The following is a 23,769-nucleotide window of genomic DNA, read 5'->3' on the forward strand; positions in this document are numbered from 1 at the left end:
TTAGTTACGCATTCTTTGTTTATTATATCGGCAATTTAAGATGCGCAATCTATGACGTGCTATGCCGTGGCTATGCACTGGATCGAGTCTGGCCGTCGTAATGGAATCCTCAGCGCTGGGTCACGGGGAGTCGCTCAGTCCGGTCGCCTTCGCAGCAGCGCGCTCTTGTGACCTTCAGCTGTGATGTGCGAGACCATGGTCTCGAAATCGTGCTAAAGGTCTTCTATCCAGCTGGCTTAGATCGATGATGACGGGGGAAGCCTTTCATCTTTGAAGGACGGGCAGTAGCTGTTCTTCAGACAGGCGGGTCTATCACGGCCGCGAGTCGGAACCCGCGCTGCGCCTGAATTGCAAGTCATGCCCGACCGCGGCTCTGCAGTAATGTCCGGCCAAGGTTCCAGCAAGGCGTCCTTTATATAAAAGTCAACGGCCGATTGCCCAGTTTAGGCAGAGAAGCAGCCGTTATTGGCTGCTATATTCGCGTACTGAAAGTCCTTTATATCACAAGTCAGAACAAAACAGAGGAGGATTACTGTATTATTGCACACGTCAACTATAGAGCACTGATAAGACACATATAATCGTGATTAAAGCACAGGCTATAGCATACACCACTATAGACATAGATGTAGGGCACATTATAGATCTGCTGCTGCGTTAAATTTTCCATGTAGGTTCATTTCGTGTAACAATTAATGATGGAAGCGCTTCGCGCCGTATCGCCGTCGAACAATTTGTCCATAGAACAGCGGGAATAGGCAAGCTCAAGATTGCCGCGCGACTGGACGTTCGAGGCATATTGCGTGTATTCGCGGGCTTCTTTCATGCTCGGAAAAACTTCTATGTAGCGCGGAATTGAGCAACAGAAACCTGTATCGGGAGTTTTTCATATTGCTCTACAATTTTCTCATCGACACCTTTCATCTGATTATAAAATATTTGAGAGGTTGATTAATTAGTTAAGACTAATTATGTAATTAGGCGGAACGGAAAAAATGATCTCAGTATCTCCGAGCGACGGCAAACAACATTACCTTGGTTCTTTCTGGATACGTGGCATTTGCATATTTTAAAAATCTTGGTGTATGATAGTTGGGACACCCGGCATACAGATATAGACTAGGACAACACCAGCTATATAGGCAAAGATACAAACATAGACAAGGATATACGTACAGGACACAGTTACATACAGGCATAGATGCATACATATATAGACACGGTCCAGGACGCGGCTACACATTGACCGCGCAACTGAAAGTGTGTCGCGCTGATTGACGACACTGGTCGGAAGGAGCCCTCGAAGCCTAAAACGCGGCCACGGCGTCCCTCCTGTCCCGAACGAACAGAGTATAAACAAACACGCGGAACGAAACCGCAGCAACACGCTGCATGCAGCGCCCACCCACCAGCCGCCTTGCTCCCGTTCCAATCCTACAGGCCCTGCAGAGTACTCTTCGCTCGCCTCCTTCCTTGCCACCCGTCTTACGTCCTTGTGTTTATTTTTTTTTTCTTGTGTTTAACTCTCTCTCTGTTTCACCCTTTCCTTTCTGTCAAACCGCAGATACATCTATATCTCAAGCGTGCGCGCGACAGACGCGACAGCTTTATCACGAGGCAAAAACTGGAAGCGGCGCGCCCGTGACACTTCTCTCGTCGCCGTGTCCCTCCGCGTCCCACGCGGCTCGAAGCAGACCCGATGGTGTTTGCTGCTCCTTAAAGGAGCAGAGAGCTTCTTCTTTGGGCTTCTGAAAAGGCCGTCGCGCAGACGGAGGACATGTTTTTTTTTTTTTTTCTTCTTTCTTTTTTTCCCCTCGCGTTTTTACTTCTTTTCTTTTTTTCCAGCCAACTCCTCGAAGCCCGTTTTTACGGTTCAACTATATACCATTGATGAGCGAGCCTTCCCCGCCATTTCGACATGCAGACGTTTTCTCCAACCCATCGGTCGACCGCCACCTCCGTTCTCCTTTTCACGTCTTCTGATTTTCTATAATTGCGGCGAAAGTACGGGTTCCTTCACTGATTCGTGCTCCGTGATTGTGTTCGTTCGTTCGTTCGTTCGTTCGTTCGTTCGTTCGTTCGTTCGTTCGTTCGTTCGTTCGTTCGTTCGTTCGTTCGTTCGTTCGTTCGTTCGTTCGTTCGTTCGTTCGTTATCAGTGTGTGCGTGAGTGCTTGCGGGCCGGTGTGTTTTGACTCGTTCGTTGATTGGCGCTCGTGGTTCTGCGTACCAAAGCGCAATCGGTATAATACCTTGAGGCCGCGAATACTATAAGAGGGCTCAGAAATTAACAATTCTGACCACCTGGACTTCTTCAAACACGTGCGCTGGAATCGCATCGCTCCATGCACTGCTCTCGCGTGCAGTTGTCATCAACCGCACGGCCATATCTATTTTCGTCGTGTGGTGTCATATACCATAGTTTCCGACAAAAAATTACTAGAGGTAGACACACACCTATACTTGGGCGAGTTGGTTCAGCATTGCAGGCGTGTCAATGCATCTAAGAGGCAATGATGAAAGCGTGACTTCTCCGCGTGTCTGAAAGGACAAGATATGTGTCTTGTCCTTTCTCTCGTCCTTGTCCCTTATATAGGCGCATTCACACGCCTACAACACTATAGAGATAACTATGGTACTATAGTGTCCACGGGGGCTGCAAGTGTGGCATATCACCAGCGTGATAATGATGTCAAAGGGTAGTAATTAACGCGCATTTTCCTAAACTTCCGTCCTTCTGCGGCTTCAAAAGGCGTTGTGAAATCGCAAATTGATCGTCTTAAACAAGATATCTACATTGTAAATACGACAATTTACAATGGTCGTGCGCGCGCGCTAAATATATTGCAAACATGCATTCAGAAGAAAAAAAGATTATTGCGCGGAAATTTCGGAAGATAAAAGTGTAGTAATTGACGTCGCAAGGACGGGTATCAGACAAACAACCATGCGCTAGCCATCATTCCAATGGTATAGAGCGGCCTACAATTTGTACAAACTCTACCCACGCTATTATGTGAGCGATCGCAGCGCCGGAGTTTACCCTAGTGATTTTTGTTGGAAACTAGCGAAGCTCCTCGACGCTCTGTGCATACAACGTTCTCCCCAGTTTCTCGGAAGACATCCACGGAAGACACGCATACGCTGGGAAAAGTTCGCCGTGAGAACTCCCCGTGAAAGGCTGAGCAAGTTCTCGTCGAGGATCGGCAGCCACTTTATCGCGTGCTTATTTGTTAGCCCCGTCGCCTCCCCGCAGGCCGCCAGGGCGCCGCGATCGCATTCGAGAACGCTGATAAAGGCTGTCAATCAACTCACCCAGTCGATCGACCAATCAATCAACGAGCGCTCGCAGTATACGTGGCACGAGCTCCGCGTGTTGGGAGCGCCTTGTATTAGCTGGACGGATTCGCAAATTCACACGGCCTCCGTGTATAAAACGACAACAACACTCGAGTGGATACCACCGTGAGCGCGTAGGAAACGACAAGTTGACGAGTGGCGATATACAGGAAGGGCTGACAGAGGGGGGCGGGTGAAAGGATTGCGGCGCGATGGAAGAGCACCGACGTGATTTCCATCGTCATTTCGAGTGTCGATAGGCCGCGGCGGTTCGAAGATGTGTCTGTCGAAATGAACCCGGCGGCCTTGCCTTCTCCCTCCTTCACCCCATCTCATCTTGGAAACGCATACCGAGAAACTGCAGGGCGATCTCCGCGTCAAATGTCGCTCAGCTACGCTGTCAAGTGCTACCATACATGTTGCGAAAGAAACGCGACTTCGATCTTAATGCCTTCCGCGGACTTACAGATAATTCACGACAACCTTTTGCCACTCTTAACTGTGCACGCCAGAACCGCAGAAAAGGATACCTCCCACCCCTAACCCACTTTCTGCTTCCCACTCACCGTGTTTTTTCTATGTGGAGTTAGAATGAGATTTTGCGACCACCCGCTAATATGCGAAAACACCCGTGTACTTAGATTTAGGTGCACGTTAAAGAACCCCAAGTGGTCCAATTTTCCGGAGTCCCCCACTACGGCGTGCCTCATAATCAGATCGTGGTTTTGGCACGTAAACCCCCACATAATTAATTAATTAATCAATTAATTAATGTCACAGCCAAAAGTGCGGGAAGATGTGAACCATTCCTGTGCGCAGTCATGGTAAATGCCACTTTCTTGAAGACACTTTAATAAGAACGGATAGTACATGCCGGGGAAGTATGGCGAAGCTAGTATAGTTAACCACGCAGGCAGATCTCTAAGAGCGCGCAGACGACCTCCTAGCAGACGACAGGCACCCCTAGCGGCGTGTCGTGTGCGCACGCGATGTGACGTCAATCCCAGGAATGCGCGACGCGCGCTTAAATGCATGGCCGGATGAAAGCGTGTTGGAAACGCTGCCGCACGCCGGATGCACTATGCATGTAAAGCGAGAGGCAGACTACGTCAGTTCGGGTAAGACCAAGTCTGGGTTCTGCGTCAATTCCGACGAGCTGCAACGTTGGCACATTTTTTTTTCCCAGATTCGGTACGGAATGCTTCGCGAGTTTTTCCTGACGCACACGTTCGCATCACGCACACAAAATTTTGCACAGAGCCTTTTCGGTACATAGCTGCATGTGTCACCAAGAATATTTCTCACACGATGGAAAAATTCGCTGCAGTTAGCTCTTATAAAGCAGAGGCCCAGCTGCGGCATCCATAAATAACGTTGCACCAATTTACGGGGACAGGGCGATGCCGCGACCCGGTCCGGCCTGTTTCAATCGCCGATATGGTGCTCGAAGTCGTTCTCCCTCTTTAGCGGTCGCGCATATATATGTTCGTATTTTGTCGCGAGCGATGTCAATCGCTTCTCTTCAAGCGCTCACAGATATCGGCGTTTCCACGAAGTGTGTGTATACAGAAAGATGAAAAGAAGAATTAGGAAGGAGGCGCGCGCTGGAGTGGACACGGCGCGGAAAGGGATTCGGTGGGGAGCGTCCAGAGCTTTGCTCGAGAGTATACCAGGTTGATAACAGCTTCGCGAACCCGAAAACATTTACATAACTCCCGACAGCAGACACGCAAACACCACTCTCAAGACAGCCATATATATACACACACGTGCATGTCACGCTTATATCTCTTGACGCTTTGCCGAACTTGATCCCTCGGTTTCATTTCCACAATATATTCGTTTGCTGTTGGGTTATTTAGGTTGGTGTTTACGCTCGGATTGTAAGTGCTATAATTTTGTTTGTTCGTCACCTTCACAGTTTAACCTTACCTCGCTCCTTCTCCTTTTACTAACCCTAACTAGCACGTGAGGAAACCTGTCTTGGTGGCTCCTGTATGTATATGTATATCTCATTTGTTTATTTCGCATGTTATCAAGATCCTGCCCAAGTTATTTATAACCGCCCGCGCAGAGGCTTCCCGGTATTCTTCAACGCTGCATTTTGCTATGGCGAATACTGTCGGTATATACTTGAAATTGTTACCGAGAAAATACTGTCGGTTCCTTTCGTCCACGGTACAGATTTGTTTTGACTAAGATGGGTGCGCGTATTTTTCGGTGTTATAAAAAAGTAAAAAAAAAAAAAAAAGGCGCTGAATTCCCGGGCACCCTCCCTGTATATGCGCATCGATTTGACCTGAACGAATCAGTGTCCGCAGTAGGTTCCAGTATGCAATCGGCACGCAATAAGCGATGCACACCTTCGAGTTTCATTTCAGTCTAGTACTTCTGAAAAGCTCACTTCCGAGGCTTCAACCCGAACCTTAATATTTGAGCGTTTTCAGATTTGTTGTGAATGGACTGTAGGGGGCTCTGCAATCTATTTACAGTAAATTAATGGGGCAACAAACTTTCTCTTTGCCTCACCTTTCACTTATAACACAATGAGCAAAAATGTATGCGGTTTTTTTTTTTTTTTTTACTCAATGGGACGCGCTAATATGGGAGCATGGCGTGAGCACGAGCGGCTGAGACATTCAAGTAGGCGGATTCTCACTGCTACTGTAACAATCCTACGCTTATAATCTTGACGGAATGGCACTTTTCTCGTTAACTATAACACACCTTAACTACAATGTTAACTAGAACTACACTGTTATCGCTTATAACAGTGTAGCACCTTAACAGCTAGTGGGCTGATTACTGTTTCTCGTCGATGCGTCAGAAAACTGCGAGCATAACGACAAGCAGATTACAGCGCGCGCATGAATTATAATGAGTTTATTATTATTTTTGCTTATTGGATGAGGTGCATTACAGATGAGATTGCTGGCAGCTTCCATACACATAAAGGCGACTGGTGTGTGAATATGCTCCATCTCATCCACTCCACGCAGTGCAGTGGAGGCTATGGGTCGCGTCGACCAACCAGAAGGCCGTCTCATGATCACGCGACGCCGACTGAATGGAAGCCACGATACAGTTGGCTCCCGTTAATTTGATCATGGTTAACTCGACCTTTCGGATAATTCGACCAAAACTTGCGGTCCCGCAAGGGTCGAATTAACGGAAGTGTAATATGTACAGCGCAACAGCAGACTAAAGACGGAAAGATGGAAAGCCCCGGGTCCAACTATATAGCCCCAGTCCAACACGCTGCTTCTGAATGGAAGCGTCACGGAAGGGCTAATAGGGCTCAGTGGGTGAGCCCTCATCATTTCTCTGGAACATGCAAGCCAGCTCTCGTCACGGGTTAGCCGACAGGATCGGATACTGACTCACTGCACCACACGGCGTTTGTGAGAATGGCATATTAGCTCCGTAGCGGATACACGGAGGAAGTAAGCTATAGGAGTGGGCATTACGTCACGCATCTAGAGCCTTGGCAAGCCAACTCTCCGCGAAACCATTCTCTTCGCTTTTTCCTTCGCAGTACCGGCCCAACACGCGACCTCTGAAACTCGGCCTATTGACCGAGAATGTTTGGTTCCGGGTAGCTTTTAATCGATGCGCACTTGTTCGGGTTGCCCTGTCGTGACTTTGCCTGCAGAGCGGAAGCACTAAAACCTACCGCACGCTCTGGCGTGGCGATCACCGGCTGGGCCGACTCGTAAGGCTTCAGTCGTGGTGTGCAATGCTCCCTCCCAGATCTTTCCTTCCTCCACGGAGAAAAAGCTTGTGTATTTGTAGTCGACGATGATGTAATGACGATCATGGCGATCTGGGATTTGCCGCAGTCGGAGCTGTCCAAGCTGCTGACCGACCTGCTGGCTCTGAACCCGGACACAGCGGACTGCCCGGCCCCTCGCGTGCCCGTGCCCCGCACCCGGTGCCGGGCCCACCCCTGCTCAAGCGACGACGACTGCCGCTGGAACAGCCACCGGTGCTGCTTCAACGGGTGCGTGTTCACCTGCCTGCCCAAGCTGGCGCCGCCACCAGGTAAGCACACGCAGCTGCGCGCTCACGTGTTCACTCTTAGTCAGCTAGCCTCGGCAAGGCAACCTCCTCTGACGCCGGCCCTCCTGTCCTCCGGCTATAGAGTGACTCTACTCCGGGGCCTATGTGCGCGTTGATTCCTGGGAAAGAAAACCTATTGTCAGAACTGTCAAGACATTGCTATAGGTTCGTGGTAGCGTTTAGGGATGCCCTCGTCGCGATCGGCCTTCGCCAACCGTTTTCCTATCCACTCTTTCCCATACTCTCGGCGACTAGAAATTACCGCTTGCCTATCACATGGTGAATACCTATATTTCCCACCAGCCTTTCGTTTACATTTCCCCCCCCCCCCCCCCCTATTACAAGGCTTCAACGTCGTCACGTGACGCTCCCTTCTTATCTTTTTTCCTCCTTCCTCTGTGGTAGGCGAGAGGCGCTGTCGCGACAGATAAAGGCTTTCGCGGTAGCGAAATATGGCCCACTATTTCGAGAAGGGGTAGGGGGCTCGGTTCACGTCGTCGCCGACGACGCCGACGACGAGGCACGCCGGGCCATCTGCCACCTTCCAACGCCATCTACCGGTACCCGTGGCACGGGTAGATGGTGTTGCGCACATGTGGTCTTCGCCGCGGTGTCCTCGCGCGCTTCGACACGCCTTGCTCGCATGGAGCCGTGCGTGCACCGCGGCGGTGCGCAATTAAGTGCGGCGACGCGCGCAATTAGCGACACATACGCGAGTGCGAGGTTACCGTACAGTATAGTGTGGTACGGGTGGAGAGAAAGATAAATAGACAGAGATGGGAAGGGGGCGTGTCATCGTCCTGAGGTCCCCGCACCCATCCTTCCGAGGGAGCGGCGGCGTATGCATGCAACTATATAGCTCGTTCCTTTGCTCGTTACTTGTTTAAGTTTTTTTTTTCTCGCTGTTTCCCGAAGAGACACCGCCGGAGGGGGTTGAGTAGGCTCAAAGCTGTTATCAGCAACTTGGCAGCTGCTGCAGACCCGCGCGGCTGTTGTTGCGAAGCTCTCTCGGAGAGCGCGATGCGAAGTGCCTCTAGCGGAATCGACACGTGCACACGGACACTGGGAGGCATTGGAAGACAAGAGGTAGAGGGGAGAGGGGGGGCGTGTAGAACGAATAAGAAAGAACGTTGCAATCGGGCGCGTCACGCGAAACGCGACGCCTTTTCCGGAAGACGCGAGGGCAGAAACACAAACTGAGAAAAAGGCAATCGAACGGCGTGGGGCTATGTATAATCTAAACATCACATCTCGTGCGGCCTTTCTCACACGCCATGTTCAGTGTTTGACTGTTCTTGCGCGCTTGAAGGCCTCGAAAGCACTAAGAAGGCTGAAGCCCCCTGCCTTTTGCGTACAAGTTTGCAACAGTCTGTATAAAGCCTTTGTTTTGACGCCCAAATGACACCGTGGAAAGGGCTGTGCGTTCGTAAACTGCGAATTAGCACAACATCTTGAGTGAGTTTACAGCGGAGGTTTCGGTGGAGGCACGTATGCGCCTTTCCATTTCAAGCGCTTTCAAATCCTTAGCAAACCTGATTTTTTTTTTTTTTTTTTTTTAGTAAACCTGGAAACTTTTTCCCTATATAGTGTCCATCGCTTCCGTCAAGATCCTCTCGATTCATTGACTCGCTGGACAGCAAAGCCTTTGCGAAGAGGCATCCTTAGCTATTCCCTCTCCAATATGCTACGTGTTTGACAACAGAGCGGAGGCCCAGGCTGATATGCGGAGAGCACCAACGTCCTCTCTTCCCACGACCCACATTATGTATACTTAATTGTGTTTCAGCGAACACTTTCACAATTTAAAAAAAAGTTTCCTGTGGCAGATAGCACGAATCTAGTTCATAAGCTGGTCTACTCGAAGAGGCGGACATTATACTTGCACAATAAATTGCAACGCATAAACGACTAATTAACAAAAATTAATAATTAAGTTTTTAACTAATTACCTTATGGCACATATTGCACTTCACAAATTCTAGCCCCACCTGGCTACAGGACGTGTTTTCTGGCCTCCAAATCCGACGCCCAGAGCCAGAAAGAATGGTTCGATCCCCCAGATAACTTACAGCGGACACGGTGGAGCCTTCTGGTACAGTGCACCAGAAAGGATCTCGATCTGGACCACTCCACCAACATGTAATAGGCTCCGGAAAGGAGAATTAAAAAAAAAAAGCTATTGATGAGCAAATATTCGAAATTTCGGATATGAATCGACTATAGTCCTCGCTAATCGATTCATATAAGGAAGAGAAAAGAACCACCAGGCACATGTACATTTCCTGTATTGCTGCTCGGAAGAGTAGTTCAGTTGTCCGCAGTAATAAGCGAGGCAGTTACGGTGTCCGCAGCAGGGGATGAATGGGACATGAATGATGAGAGCCCATATAGTAGGACACAACTAAAAAAAAAAAAAAAAAAAACAGCAGTTGGCAACAAAGGCACAGGGATCGCACGGGGTTGTGTTACTCCGCCAGCCAATCATAGAAGCAAACAAAATCGTCGTCATGCGACCTTTTCAACATGGCGTCGTACTTGATACGACTGTACTTGTCGTACTTGTACGTTCCACTATGATAGACGAGTGAAAACGTATAAAATTACGCGCTTATAATTTTATTTTTGTGGTTACCGCGTTATGTAGGTAGCAGGGAAAGCTTGAAGTACGAACTATTAGCAGCCTCGCGGAGGAACAGTGGCTGGCGGTTATGAGGGCGTGGGCGGGGCTTCGCTGCAGACTTAAGTTGTATCCGACTATAGCATTGTATATTTCAAGCGAATCGCATTCATGTAAGCACGGACGATTCAAGATATGGAAGGCACATATACCTTAGATAGCTACGTATTCATAAATGCAGGGACTTCAGCCAGCAAGCTTTTCTTTTCGTAGCTTTTTTTTTCTTTTTGTTTGTTTGTTTCCCCTTTTATCGTACGAATGAGCTATCGGCAACCATATGCTTTTGCGAAAGCACGCGATTTAGGAATAAAGAAGGCGGGGAGATGGGAAAGGCGATTGGAGGGTCATTAGGTCACACCGGCTTATTTATTAGGCTTAGTATCTCAAAGAACCGCTTACATATCTTGACGTAAAGTTCTACACCTGCAGACAGGTAGATAAGCTTGCAGGCTGTGCGAATGCGCGCAATCAGTAAACACGGGTTATTTCGAATAGTTGCCACGACTCCTTAATTGTAAAACCACTTACTTCATTATACTGCGCATCTTGCTCCCATACGTATAAGAGATCCGCCCTTTCTATAGTAACTCGACAGGGATTATTATGAAGTCAATTTAGCGGCGGCGTGTAGCAACGCGCTGCAATAAGTACCCGCGCTGACAGAAAGGAAAGAGGCGGCTGCAAAATTTATTTCAACAGGCGCTGGTCTACTTTGTGCGACGATTATATGTCGAAGTTTTCGTACAGCTCCGCGCAAGGTATCGCGATGCTGTATATGGCTAGGCTCTGGCGGATCGCGTCCGCGGACAAAACGACGCGTAGAACAACTTTCGGCGGCGAAAGCTCGCGTCTCGTTCACTTGGTATATACCAAAATTGGCAAGGAAGGGTACGATTGTATGACTACCATGACTGATAGGTCATGACATCAATAACATCACATGCTCGTCAGTTACGTCACGATTAATGATAATAAAATCACGTGTGGCGCATACCCGCATTGGATATGCGGGTATGCGCCAGGGATATGCGGGTATGAGGCATGGACAAGAAAGAAAGAAGAAAGAAAGAAAGAAAGAAAGAAAGAAAGAAAGAAAGAAAGAAAGAAAGAAAGAAAGAAGTCACGCGTGGTTCATACCGGGTCCGCACATTTCAGCTTCGCTGGTTTACCATCTATGCGGGGTGCATGGGTGGTTAATTTGTTTTCCCTGCTCCTTTTCAGTTATCGACTGGGCGAAAGAAGCTCGCCCGATCAACGGCACGAAGACGTCGAAGCACTTCACGGGTGAGTCGCATACTTGTGACTGCTTTCCGTGGCTTATACGGGGTGTCCCATCTATCACGCACCAAGATTTAAAGATATGCAAATGCCACGCGTAGCTGGACAGAACCAAGGTAATGTTGTTGGCCGTCGCTTGGAGATACTCGGATTATTTTTGCATTCCACCTAATTAGATAATTAGTATTGGTTAATTAACAAACATCTCAAATATTATAATTAGATGAAAGGTGTCAATGAGAAAATTGTAGAGCAACACGAAAAACTCCCGATACAGCTTTCTGTTGCTCAATACGTGCTGCATAAAAGTGTTCTTTTTCCGAGCGTGAAAGAAGCCCGCGAATACACGCAAGGTGCCTCGAGTGGCAAGTCGCGCGGCAATTTTGGTTCTGTCCAGGTACGTGGACCACACATGAGGCAGTGCCAGATGACATGAGTTGGGCCTCTTTTGAAGTCAGCAGATCCTCCCGTTGATTTACGCTTGCGCCTGTTCATGGTGAGACGTTTCCGTCTTACTGGTGTCAAAGCTTAGAAAGGCCTTGCACTCTTTGCATTGCGCATGTCCTGGGTTGGAGCTGGCAATATTTTGCTCGACTCTTATAAAAGAATGCCTCGGGTAAAGCGAGGCGTGAACTAAGTTAGCTCAGATCGTGGCTCAGTAAATACCACCAACGACATGAGTAAATCGGAAAAGAAATCTTTCGGCTCACTGTGACAATAAGTGGTGTCCAAATCCGCGTCTGAGTGGCAGCTCTCACTAAAGAATTCTTTACGCAGATCTTGATGCCAGTGTTTCGCTGGTTGCATACGGCAGAAGTAATTTGAAGCCGGAAATATGCGGTAACATTTGGACACCAACTATAAGACACCTGCAGGACATCATCAAACGTTTTGGCCACGGTGAAGACCAAGTGTTCCGACGGAAGTGCGCGGCTAATGTTGGGCCGCCGCTAGGGGGCGCACGCAACTAAGGGGCTCTTTAGGGGGCTGAAGGGGCTGTGGGGCCACAATAAGTATGAGGTGGTGCGTGGAATCTGGAAAGGAGTAATGGTGCCAGCGCTAACGTTCGCAAATGTCATTCTATGCTTAAAAAATTAATAGGCCTTCGAGCCATCCTACAATAAATACATTTTCATCATCATCATCAAGCTTAAAATCGGGTATCTTGTCGGGGTTGGAAGTTAACCAAAGATCGATAGGCCGTTGGCTTTGGGACCCCACGGTAAAACCACACATGAGGCAGTGCCAGGTGACATGAGTTGGGCCTCTTTTGAAGTCAGCACAGAGCAAAATTAGTTTTCAAGAAATACCCGGGAACATGGATAAAAATAAATGGGCGGCTAAAGTGCACGAGTATCTGTATCTGAAAAGCGTGGACACAGAATATGGAGGAAGAGGTCAAGAAAGTTGGCAATCAACTACAGGATAATCCAAACTGACAACCAGGAGTCATCAGAAAGAAAGTGAGAGAAATAGAGACAGTGAATTGGATGCAAAGAATGGAAACAAAAAGGACCATGGAGATTTACAAGAATGAGAAGAACGAAATTAGAAGGGAAAAATCTGTACGATAACACAAAGGGCAGTGCCCTGCTATTTGAGACTTGAGCTGGTTGCCTAAGGACCAAAACATACCGGAGTAAATATTCGGAACTAGATGAGGCATGTGTATGCTGCAGTAAAGATCCGGAGAGCACTCAGTACATCATAATGGGATGCGACGGGATTCACCCAGTGAGAACAGTAGGTAACATACACCTTCCAGAAGCGCTAGGGTTTAAAGTAAACGGAAGCATCAACCGGTCAGCAGTCGAGAAAAGCAAGAGACGTTTAGAGTATTGGTCGAAAAAAGCAGGGAAGAGATTCGACCTGATTTGATCTCTTAGTCATAGGTATACAAGTACAAGATAGATATTGAGGGAAAAAATTAATAAAATGTATACAAAAATGCTAGATAAAAAACATGTGTAGCATACCTGATTAAATCACGCATACTAGGGACTAATTGTCACCGCCCCGTTTCAAAGGGGAAGCCAGTAAATCATCATCATTATCATAATCTGGGGCGCCGGGGGGCCACCACCATGCTGGAAGCATGCTTTGCTGCCTGTGTTTTTTAAAGTGCCTGCTATACTGTTTTTAGCGACAAACTTTAAGCCACTGTCTTTATGGTACAAAATCTTAAAATAGGATTTTTAATTGCCGAGGTACTTTGCTGCCTTTTCCAAACAAAAGCATATAGTACTTCTCTAAGTACCGCACTCACAGTCATTAAACATTCACGACGGGAAAAAGAATAGAGATCAATGCAACTTGGAAAAAAAAAAAAAAAAAAAAACATGTCAATCGATGTGCAGAAGGAACTTACGTACCCATGTGGTCTATCTAATAGCATAGTTTTACACGAGCTTAGCCAGATTGATCAAATTTGAACTTCTGGACGTGCTGACTAGAACAAATTTATTGTGCACTGCTGTCCATGAACTTGTGACGTACGTCGGTTGTGTTTCTCGCACCCGTACTCCCCTGGTCGCAGGACTTGGTCTGCACGTTCGAAAGCATCTTACGAACCATGCAGGCGGCTCTTTTCACTGAGCATGGAAACTCTGTCTTTGTACATGCAAGACCCGCTGTTGCAGTTTGGCGCGAATCACTTCTTTCGCACAATCCGTACAACGTCCAACGTCGCAGCTCGAGATGCAGACCTCCCTTCCCCCTCTTGAGATTCAGACTGTTAACTGTTTGTCTGAATTTTTAAGCGCTTACAAAGAACGACGATGATTATAGTGGAAGACAGAAACAGTTTAAAAACATACTTTTGTATTATGATTTTTTTTTTTAATGCGCTTTACGTACAGTTACAATTATTACCCGTTCGAATTTCCCGCTTTTGCATCCTCCTAACGTGTGCTGCCGCGCAGCGGTGCAGACGTGAAACACCACATGAGACGCGTTTCATACCAGCGGCCGCCGCGTCGTCGGAGCACAACTTCTTCCTTCCTTTACAGTCATCCATGCCTGTTCTTCTTACATCGTGGTTTTGGCTATGTTTTTGGCTACTTTTCGGCCACGAAAAAGTTTGGTCTGGCTATTTTTGGGTTACATATTGAAATCATTTGACGAATTCTTGTTGTGGTCATCTGGCAACACTGCCTCTGATGGTGCCGGATGGAGCCGCGCTAGCAGCCGCGCTTCATAGTTGGTTCTTTATATACAAAAGACTTTATTCTGTGCTTCATCCGACGTCTGCTTCATCACGACTGGACTGGAGAGGCGCGCGGACGTTCCAGAATCAGAATACTACTATTGCGCTGTTCCTTCGTGCTTCTATCTCTGACCGTTAAGTGCGAAGTGCTCACAGCGGGGCAAGAAAATGAACGTGAAAGAGACGGACGAACAGCAAAAGCTGCGCTTCCAGATTGAACTAGAGTTTGTTCAGTGCCTGGCAAACCCGAACTACCTGAACTTCCTTGCACAACGAGGTTACCTCAAGCAGAAGACGTTTGTGAATTACCTGAACTATCTGCAGTACTGGAAGAAGCCGGAATACTCCAGGTACCTCAAGTACCCGATGTGCCTTTACTTCCTAGAGTTGCTCCAATATGAACACTTCCGACGCGAGATATCCAACGCACAATGCGCAAAGTTCATCGAGGACCAACAGCTCCTGCATTGGCAGCATTACACTCGGAAACGCATGAGACTGCTACAGCAGCCGGCCACAGAAGCCGCTGCCGCGGCTCCCACCAGCGCTGCCGCTGCAGCAGTTGCTGCGCCACAAGCTCCGACGCAAAAGTGAACAAGAAACGGAACTGAACGCATTTTTGCCCTCTTTTCACTTATTACTGGCCCCCGGCGCCACTGCTGTGCCGTCACGTAATCCTGCTTGTGGCCCAGCTACCTGTCAGTTCGTCACGATGCGCCTGTTGACGGACTCTTCTTCCGTTATGCGGTTGTAGACCCGGAATCTCGTGAACTGTGGGTTTGCAGGTACTAAAGTGCAGGGTCGAAGTGGCTGTGAACACATCGGAAAGTGCGCGTGCAACTTGTTCTCGTTCCCTAGTGAAATGGCCTCTCCCGAGCGTCTAGCTGCTGTTGAGTGTAGAGAACAGGTGCGCCTGTATAGTGCAGCCCTTTCAAGCACTGGTGCGCTTTGAATAAAATGTATTGATGCAGAGCTTTTGCCCACAGAATGTTAAACTCTAGAAAGCGGCTATGTTGTGTGCTTCCACATTTTTTTTGTATGCGTAATGGTATACTTGTACACCTTTGTCAGAAACACGACAAATCGCTTTCTTTGTCCACTTGTCCATGGCGGTTAACTTACTTTCTGTAAAGCAAAGAACCCGCCGCCAACCGAGAGAAAACCTGAAACGCATTTAAAAAAACATGACGGCAGTTGTGATGGTAACCGCCCTTTCGGAGCCACACAGAGGGAGATGTTGAAACAGCGCCGTGAGGAGGCAAGGTGAATGGCAGAAAGTGCACGGAAGGCGCAGCGGAGTGCTCAGTGTACCAAGAGGTGTGCCGATGCGAGCGTTTCGTTGGGACTTCTGCATTTGTGACCCGAGTAATATGGCTGCGTCTCAAAGAGGTTTTAGCTCCCGCACACTTAGCTGTGATATTATAAAATGGACTCTTATATTTCATCATATTGTTAATTGAACTCATTCTTTGGTTATATTGTGGAGAAACCGGCGAAACATAGCATTCAATATAAAGTGTTCCGTGCAGCACGGTCATCGTACACAGTGATGCATGCATTTTCAATTCCTCAAGTAAATCGCAGTGAAATTGAAGCAGCAGGTCTTCGTGGACGATAAAAGAATTGTGCCTTTTTTTATCCGCGACCGAAAGCGTAAGCATGGAAACGCCCCCAGGAACATGAGCATGCACGCACGCAAGAACATGCACGGCCCGACCCGGAGCTTTAGGCCCGGGCCCGTTCAGATCCTGCTGTGAAGGCTACTTTACCTGGCCCGGGTTTTCGGGTAGTTGGCCCAAGCCCGTGCAGTGCTCTAATATGGGGATGTGGAGAAACACATGGCACCGTAGACAACACCCAAACACTAACCGAAGAGCCAAGCTATCAGACCTGGACCCGAAGAGACAGTGCAGCCTGATTGAATAAGCACGGAAGACGGCCATGGCCCACGGCTGCCTGGAATAAGGAAGCCACCCACCAAGGGCGCAGACTGCGCTTGCTCAGTATACGAGGTCTGTTAGAAAAGTATCAGGACCTTTGGCCGAAGAAAAAAAAACTGGCTTAACTGGAGCGTTGGAAACCTAATCACCCTCAAAGTAGTCTCCTTGGGACTCCACACACTTCTCCCAGCGGTGCTGCCATTGTTGGAAGCATTCCGAGAAGGCCCCTCTTTCGGAATGAAGTTTAGCTCGGCTGTCGTTGCAGCCATAATGTCATCTCTCGTCTGAAATCGCGCTCCTTTCAATGGCCTCTTGATTTTGGGAAACAGCCAGAAGTCGCAGGGGGCCATACCAGGAGAGTAAGAAGCCTGTTGAACTATAGGAGTCTGGTTTTTCGCCAAAAAAGTCTGAATCAAGTGCGAGGAATGTGCTGGAGCATTGTCGTGATGGATGTGGCCAATTTCCTGTTGACCACAACTCCGGTCTTTTGCGCCGCACAGCGTCACATAGGCGACGAAGGACATCCCTGTAGTACTCTTTGGTGATTGTTTGACCCTGTGGTGTGTACTCGTGGTGTACCACACCGCGGGAGTCAAAGAAAGGAATCAGCATCACTTTGACGTTGCTGTGCACTTGGCGGGCCTTCTTTGGTCTTGCTGACGTGGAATGCTTCCACTGTGACGACTGGGATTTGGTTTCCGGGTCGTACCCGTACACCCAAGACTCGTCACCAGTGATTATGGTGTTCATGAAGTCGGGGTCACTGTTTGTGGAATCCAGCATTGTCCTGTGAGACTTCAACACGAAGTTGCTTTTGCTCCACCGTGAGCAGCTTCGGCACGAAGTTTCACCGCAACTCTCTTCATGGCCAAATCTTCGGTCATAATGGAATGTGCAGAAAAGGTGCTGATGCCCACCTCTTCCGCAATTTCTCGGATAGTCACACGACGGTCCCGCATCACCACAGCGTTCACTTCGGCAATGACCTGGTCATTTCGGCATGTTGATGGCCGACCGGAGTGTGGCTCGCTCTCCACCGATGTGCGGCCGTCTTTAAACCGGTTGTACCACTCCTTAATCTGTGTGCTGCTCATAGCATCGTCACCGAAAGCCGTCTGAATCTTCCGAATGGTTTCTACTTGGCTGTTACCCAGTTCCTGGCAAAATTTGATGCAGTAACACTGCTCCAGTCGCTCCGTCGTTTTCTTTGCTGCGCACTACCTCACTCAGACGCTGCGTCCCTAGCGACTGACGCTATCAGGAGGCGAAAAAAAAAAATGTGTGCATGCACACGAAGGTTCAACGTCAGCTGATGCAAGCGCGCTTGTTTCATATCCATCAGGTGTACGCAAAAAAAAAAAAAAAAAAAAAAGGGGGTCGGATACATTTCCAACAGACCTCATAAAAGTTAATTCTCTCTTGGAGCAATGCCGAGGTTACATTTACAGGGACGCCAAAGAGAACCACTAAATCAGTATTTAGACTGATAAGGTTTATATTCTTTCAAAACTTTATTTTTGTTTATTTCATTTTTTTTAATCTTGTGCCAGAACCCCGGCGCTGGTACACGTTAGTATGGCATCACAAATTTTTAGGTATTATGTAACCTAGCTCTTGACGCTTGGTAGGTTAAGCTACTGTGGGTTATTTAGAATTAATACAATGTAGTAGTCCCATCTGTACCGATCAAAAAATTGATGTGCTCATGACGTCCCTGTTGTGAGTCAAGTTAAGTTTAACATGGTATTTCCGTTGAAGTGAATGGCTATTGGGAGTATATCATGGCAGCTCGACGCACGTATGGCGAGGGAACTTAGCGCATGCCTCACGGAAGACAACAGAGATTTTAGGCATGAAATGCTTTCAGCACTCGCTGTTGGTGACCTTCTCAAGAGACCTTCAGCCAAATTCCAGAGCTATTATCCGGACACTCAAGACAAGAATGAAACGAGAACATCTGCGGGCATCGTTGCGAGAGAAAAACTAGATCATCTGGGCAACCAGTCAAAACTTCATAAAGAAAATGCGGTCTCTGGCCCCCAACCCTTTCTACAGGACCGCATTACATAAGCTAGTTGCTGCCCAAACAAGTTACAAAAAAAAGAATGCTTCTGATTTCTTCCTAATGTTTGTTCACCATATCACTCAAGCTGTAGCTTCTTGTACGCTGAATTTTAATTTGTCATTTTCAATAGCAACGTTCGAAAGGCAGATACAGTGCACCACACTTGATAGTAATTTTTTGGCGCTGAGACAGGGTTGCCTGTGCTCTTTTCAACGCCAGCGGTCCGTGAGTTCCGCGCCGCAGGTTTTGCGCATGCGCAGTGCCGTGACCCCTAGTTCTTGCATACGCAGCCACTTGCATCCCTTAAATTAAAGCTCTCTTATAGGTCGGCGACAACCTAACAGTGTAGTAGCAAACACATCGCTGTCCAACTCCAGCAATGTTTGTATAGCCAATTAATGTCATTTGCATGGCGTCACCAGAATCCGGTTGGCTTAATGCTATATAGAAAAAAAAAACTACAGAAACGCAGCCACTGTGGGAGTCAATGCTTCGCAAAGAATTTCGCATTTTTCAGGTAACTAGCTATCTAGATTCATTTGGGGTCCTGCAAAATGTTAACAGATGGAGCAACATGTCCGTGTAGGGCATGGTGCTTGCAAGCTCTTCTTGCCCCCAGCAGGGGAGAAAGAGAGCAGGCGAGAAATACACGAGCGTGTTTGTGACATGCATGACAATTACGATGACACGACGACTGACCTAACCTAATCAGATGCAAAAAAAATTATAAAAAATATTCTCCGTATGCTTGGTTGCCCGTGAGCTTCTCTCTTTCATATGGTCATGACCGAGCTGTGTTTGTTGTCAAATTCTAGAGGAACTTAAATAGTACACTTAACAAAACACGTTATAGCGCTAGTTGGTGATGCATTATTATTATTTTTTTCTTTTTAAGAAAGTAATCCAGCGCTACTTTTTCAGAGGAGGACACAGACATGACAGGACGGGTGCTAGGTGCTGTCAGTCTGTCAGTCCTGTCAGCAGTGCCCGTCCTGTCATGTCTTTCTGTGGCCTCGTCTGAAAAAATAGTGCTACATTACTTTCTTAAGAAAAAAATAATTGAATAGTACACGCTCCGTTTACAATATATAAATAGAGCAATAGCTATACTTCACTTCATGCCATCTCAAGTTGACCAATTAGAGTGGATGAGGAAATATGTCCATATTTAAGCACTGTGCATTGCAACTCGTCTTGGAATGTACCTAAGTGAAACGCGTCGCCATGGAAACATGACGTCATTAAGGGCGGGATATATTCTCCTGGCTCCTAGCAACGGGCAATTCTAAAGCGATCCGTTTATTCTTAATTGCTACCATTACTGCATTATCGTAACAGTGCAACACCGGTAACGATTACATAACAGTCAATTTGCATTTCGATGGGTTTGCGGGTGTAAAATGAAAATGCCTCGTGAGCGTTTGATGAGCAGACGACAACGCTATGTCGTGCGCTTGTAATTTAACTGCGAACACACCGCAGCAGGCGTTCGCACCATTCGTTAGATGAGGCTGCCTTTAGCCTCCACAGTGCTGAGCAAAACTAGCTAGATGACGAACAATGCAAGGCTGAACCTAGTTACCAGTAATGTACTACGTGCACGCGCATTTGTGCAGGTATTGTATGCAGCACTGCGCCAGTGTACGCGCCCGCAGCTCCGCTGCAGTGCCCCGAGGGCATGGTGTGCGTCACCAAGGACGTCGGGGACCCACTTACCGGACAGCCCAGCCTGGGCGAGTGCATCGTCGACCCGCACGCAAGGACCAGTGAGTGTGCTTTTGCTTGTATTGCACAGGGTCATTTGGCCTTCGTAACAACTAACCCTCGCAAGGACAACGTGAAAAAAGCAAGTAGTAAAGATAAATTGTGGCGATTAACGTATTAAAAGCAACTGCCAGACATGAGATTCATCGCAGTGGCATGGCTCCGGATTTAATTTTAACCACCGCAGTGGTGCGGCTCAAGTTTCAACTGCCTAGGGGTATTTAAATGTACACTCAAAGTGCACGAGTATTTTGGATTCCTTTTCCATCGGAACCGGGGCCACTGCTGCAGGCGGGTTGCTCACTAAGCCATAGTGAAGTACACCATATTCACTAAGCCACCGCAAAGGGTCTATCCCCATATTAAACAACATTTAACTAGCATTGGTCAGTCTTTCAATGGCGTTGGCATAACAGAAAAGCTGTTACTGTGGACTTCTTTCTACACAGTATGGCCACTCCCTCTTGTACGCCGACAGCCGGTTAGATGAAAGCATACTTCACGAATTACAGCGCGTTGATCTTCCACTAAACACTTTCACACGAGAGCTAGCTTTCTCTACCACGAAAGTGACACCTAGTGATTTTCTTTAATAATTATAACTTATTGTTATTTACTGGTGGCATTTTACACCCCAAAGCAACAACTGGATTGCAAGGAACAAATAATAATAATATTATTATTATTATGGCGTGCATCATAATCAGACCATGGTCTGATTATGATGCACGCCTTAGTAGAGGGCTTGAAATTAATTTTGACTACAATGAGGTTCTTTAGTGTGGAGATAAATCTAAGTACACGAGCGTTAGGGCAGTTCGCCCCCATCGAACTGCGGCCACCGCGGCAGGGATCGAGCCAGCGACCACGAGCTTAGCAGCGCAGCACCACAACCATTAAACTACTGTGGCGGGTCGCTGGCATGTTAGTGTGGTGTCAGGGGTGTGAGTCACGTTCACACCATTTTAGCACAAAAAAAGTTCTAAAAACTTGCTACGTGGTGTTGTATGTTTTAGACAGCAATAAGATTGTTATTTATCGATAAGCAACTTGTCCCAAGCAAATACTGTCAGATCTATGACGTCATGGGAAGCTGTTGTGGAAATTTTAACGTGGTGTAGCCACCAATATTTCATTCTTGCATTTATTCTGGATTACTGAGCCTTTCTTGTGGTGAGAGTGAGTATTTCGCTAATGTAGAATAGTAACTTGCATTACACAACTTAACTTGATATTTGTTTTTGGTGTTGATTTAAGCATGCTGATCATCGCTGATCAATTATTTTCGTTGCTTGCAGCACTGCCCTCTGGTGATGGCAGCCAATCACAACTGGAGAGCTTGGGCAGTGAAACAGGTGAGCCCTTCGGCCATCGACAAGCACTTCCTTTTATACCATCGTAACAAATTCTGTGCCCAAAGTTCATAAGTCAATTGTGTGTGCAAATGTTCCTTGTAGTGATATAACTGATATAAGAAAGTGAGTAAGTACCAGCAAAACAGTGTCTGCTACTATAAGCATTTTGCGCTGATTACATATGCTTGCCTCAATGAAGGCATCTGCAGTGGCAGTGCAGTGCAGTACACTTATGATGACACAGCACATAACCACAATAACCCTTGCTGGCTTCATTGTCTGTTGAGAGTGTGTGAGACCAGCCACGACGTGACGTGTGGTTATAAGTGATTTAGACTTACTCAACATCACTACAGCTTGACTACACAGTAAGCACCTACTTTGTGAAAGCGAATACCTTCAGTCTAAACGGTGATGATGCCATAGTGGAGGGTTAAAGGGTAATTTATAGTTACAGGTCAAACATCTGGAGTTTGGTGCATGGTCATTCTTGTCTTCAATTTGCTTTATTTTATTTACCATAAAAAACAGCTCCTGGAGAGGTCCACTCAGCTAAAAAGCTGTTATGGACAGCATGACTCGGTTGACGAACCCTTTGCAAGGCAGCTGGACCAACAAAACAAGCCCCAAAAAGCACAATACATAATGCTATCTTAATGTGGCCCCACTATCATAACAAGGCTGATACTATATACGGTTCACTTCCATTAATTTGCTATTGATGGGGCCGACAAAATTGTTGACCTAATTATCCAGTGGGCTGAATTAAAATAAGAGGCCAGTTCTAACGCACCCTCAGCCAAATTTTAGTACGACTCCAAATTAAATGTGCACCCAGTTTTTGTGGGTTCGCAGTACAGAACAATGTGCACTTAAACTAATTGTGCACCAAATTTTATATAAAAAAATATCATGGCAGGTTTCCGATTCTGGCAGTCACAAATAAGGTGAAACCTGTAGAGTCTACCTTCACACAATGTAAGTTTATTGACACTTAATGTCCATCACTGTCAATCTCAAACGGTTCTTTTTTTTTATTACTGTATACATACAACATGTCGTCCTCCATGTGGTCCACTATGTTTAATATTCCATATTATTAGAACGACTCCGAAACTATCATGAATGGAATAGTAGCCTACACCTAACCACTTCGCCATTTCGTCCTGCTTTGCATGCAAGTCTCAGGAGTGCCAAAAACATGTAAGGTGACACTGTTGCCACTGCCTTTAGCATGTAAAATGAGCATTTTAATGCGAGTGGCTCGCATCTGGCAGTCTTGATGCCATTAGGTAGCATAAGTGGGTTAACAAGCCACGTGCATGCTCCTAAGTTTGCGTACTATGTGACACTATCGGGCAAACAGGTTGTTCCACATCTACCTGCCGTAGCCTTGAGTGGCACTGGCTAACACTCGCAAGGCTAGATCTAGTACATGTAAAAGCCCAAGATAGTGGCCGGATTGATAGCCATTGCCGTAGTATAACTGGTCGTGCAACGCACACGTAACGTGGAGGTTGTGGGTTTGAACCCACCAGCGGCATGTTATCTTTTCGTCCACTTTCGTTTCCCCCCCCCCCTTTTCCTCATTATTTTCTACATTTTAATTTCAGCCACAGCTAACATCTCCTATGCTTTCCTTGGCTTCATTGTCTGTCGGCATTACATGGTTGTGATTAACAACAATTGAGCCCCTCGGTTTTCCTTATTCTCGTTTATTAAAGCCAGAAACCATCTCAAGATGGCTGGTAAAGTTAACGCAATTAGCAACGAAGCAATGTAGTGATGCACTCTACTGCCACTGCCGAAACATGTCATGTCTGCAGGGTGTACTGTAGCAGGGCTCATCTCTTGCTCTTTCCTTTGGGCATAATTTCAATAAAGTTGTTTCTCTCTCTCTCCCTTTGGGCACTCTGCGCTATAAGTGGGGCCGTCGCTAAGACTGCGCGTGGTGTGTGTCATAATATATATATGTTCAGACAAGATCATCCGAATATATATGACGTGGCTTTAATTCTTCTCCACACTGGAGAAATTATAAAGTAGTACTTTTGATGTCACTGAAGAGCAGCACCTACACATTTGGCAC

The 23,769-nt window shown here is 47.2% G+C and overlaps 3 protein-coding genes across 3 annotated transcripts in view; 2 read left to right on the forward strand and 1 right to left on the reverse strand.

Moving 5' to 3' along the window:
* The window catches only part of LOC119446271 (uncharacterized), an 80,639-nt gene that overhangs the window by 50,413 nt on the left and 6,457 nt on the right, over positions 1 to 23,769 (forward strand). The window contains exons 2-5 of the mRNA XM_037710657.2: positions 7,177 to 7,378; positions 11,295 to 11,357; positions 20,178 to 20,327; positions 21,624 to 21,680. Of these exons, the coding sequence (XP_037566585.1) occupies positions 7,177 to 7,378; positions 11,295 to 11,357; positions 20,178 to 20,327; positions 21,624 to 21,680 (472 nt within the window). The remainder of the gene's footprint in view (positions 1 to 7,176; positions 7,379 to 11,294; positions 11,358 to 20,177; positions 20,328 to 21,623; positions 21,681 to 23,769) is intronic.
* Positions 1 to 23,769, reverse strand: part of LOC119446270 (peroxisome biogenesis factor 2) — a 71,319-nt gene that overhangs the window by 15,892 nt on the left and 31,658 nt on the right. The gene's annotated exons all lie outside the window — the stretch shown is intronic.
* Positions 14,498 to 15,528, forward strand: LOC119446272 (mediator of RNA polymerase II transcription subunit 31-like). Its single transcript, XM_037710658.2, has one exon. It carries the CDS (start codon positions 14,725 to 14,727, stop codon positions 15,148 to 15,150), a length of 426 nt encoding a protein of 141 aa, XP_037566586.1. The 5' UTR covers positions 14,498 to 14,724; the 3' UTR covers positions 15,151 to 15,528.

Source organism: Dermacentor silvarum, chromosome 3 (genome assembly GCF_013339745.2).
Source record: "Dermacentor silvarum isolate Dsil-2018 chromosome 3, BIME_Dsil_1.4, whole genome shotgun sequence".
Classification (NCBI taxonomy): domain Eukaryota; kingdom Metazoa; phylum Arthropoda; class Arachnida; order Ixodida; family Ixodidae; genus Dermacentor; species Dermacentor silvarum.

Bases quoted from the DNA above. Each gene is read 5' to 3' on its own strand.
- LOC119446272 (XM_037710658.2), top strand. From the start codon at position 14,725: ATGAACGTGAAAGAGACGGACGAACAGCAAAAGCTGCGCTTCCAGATT.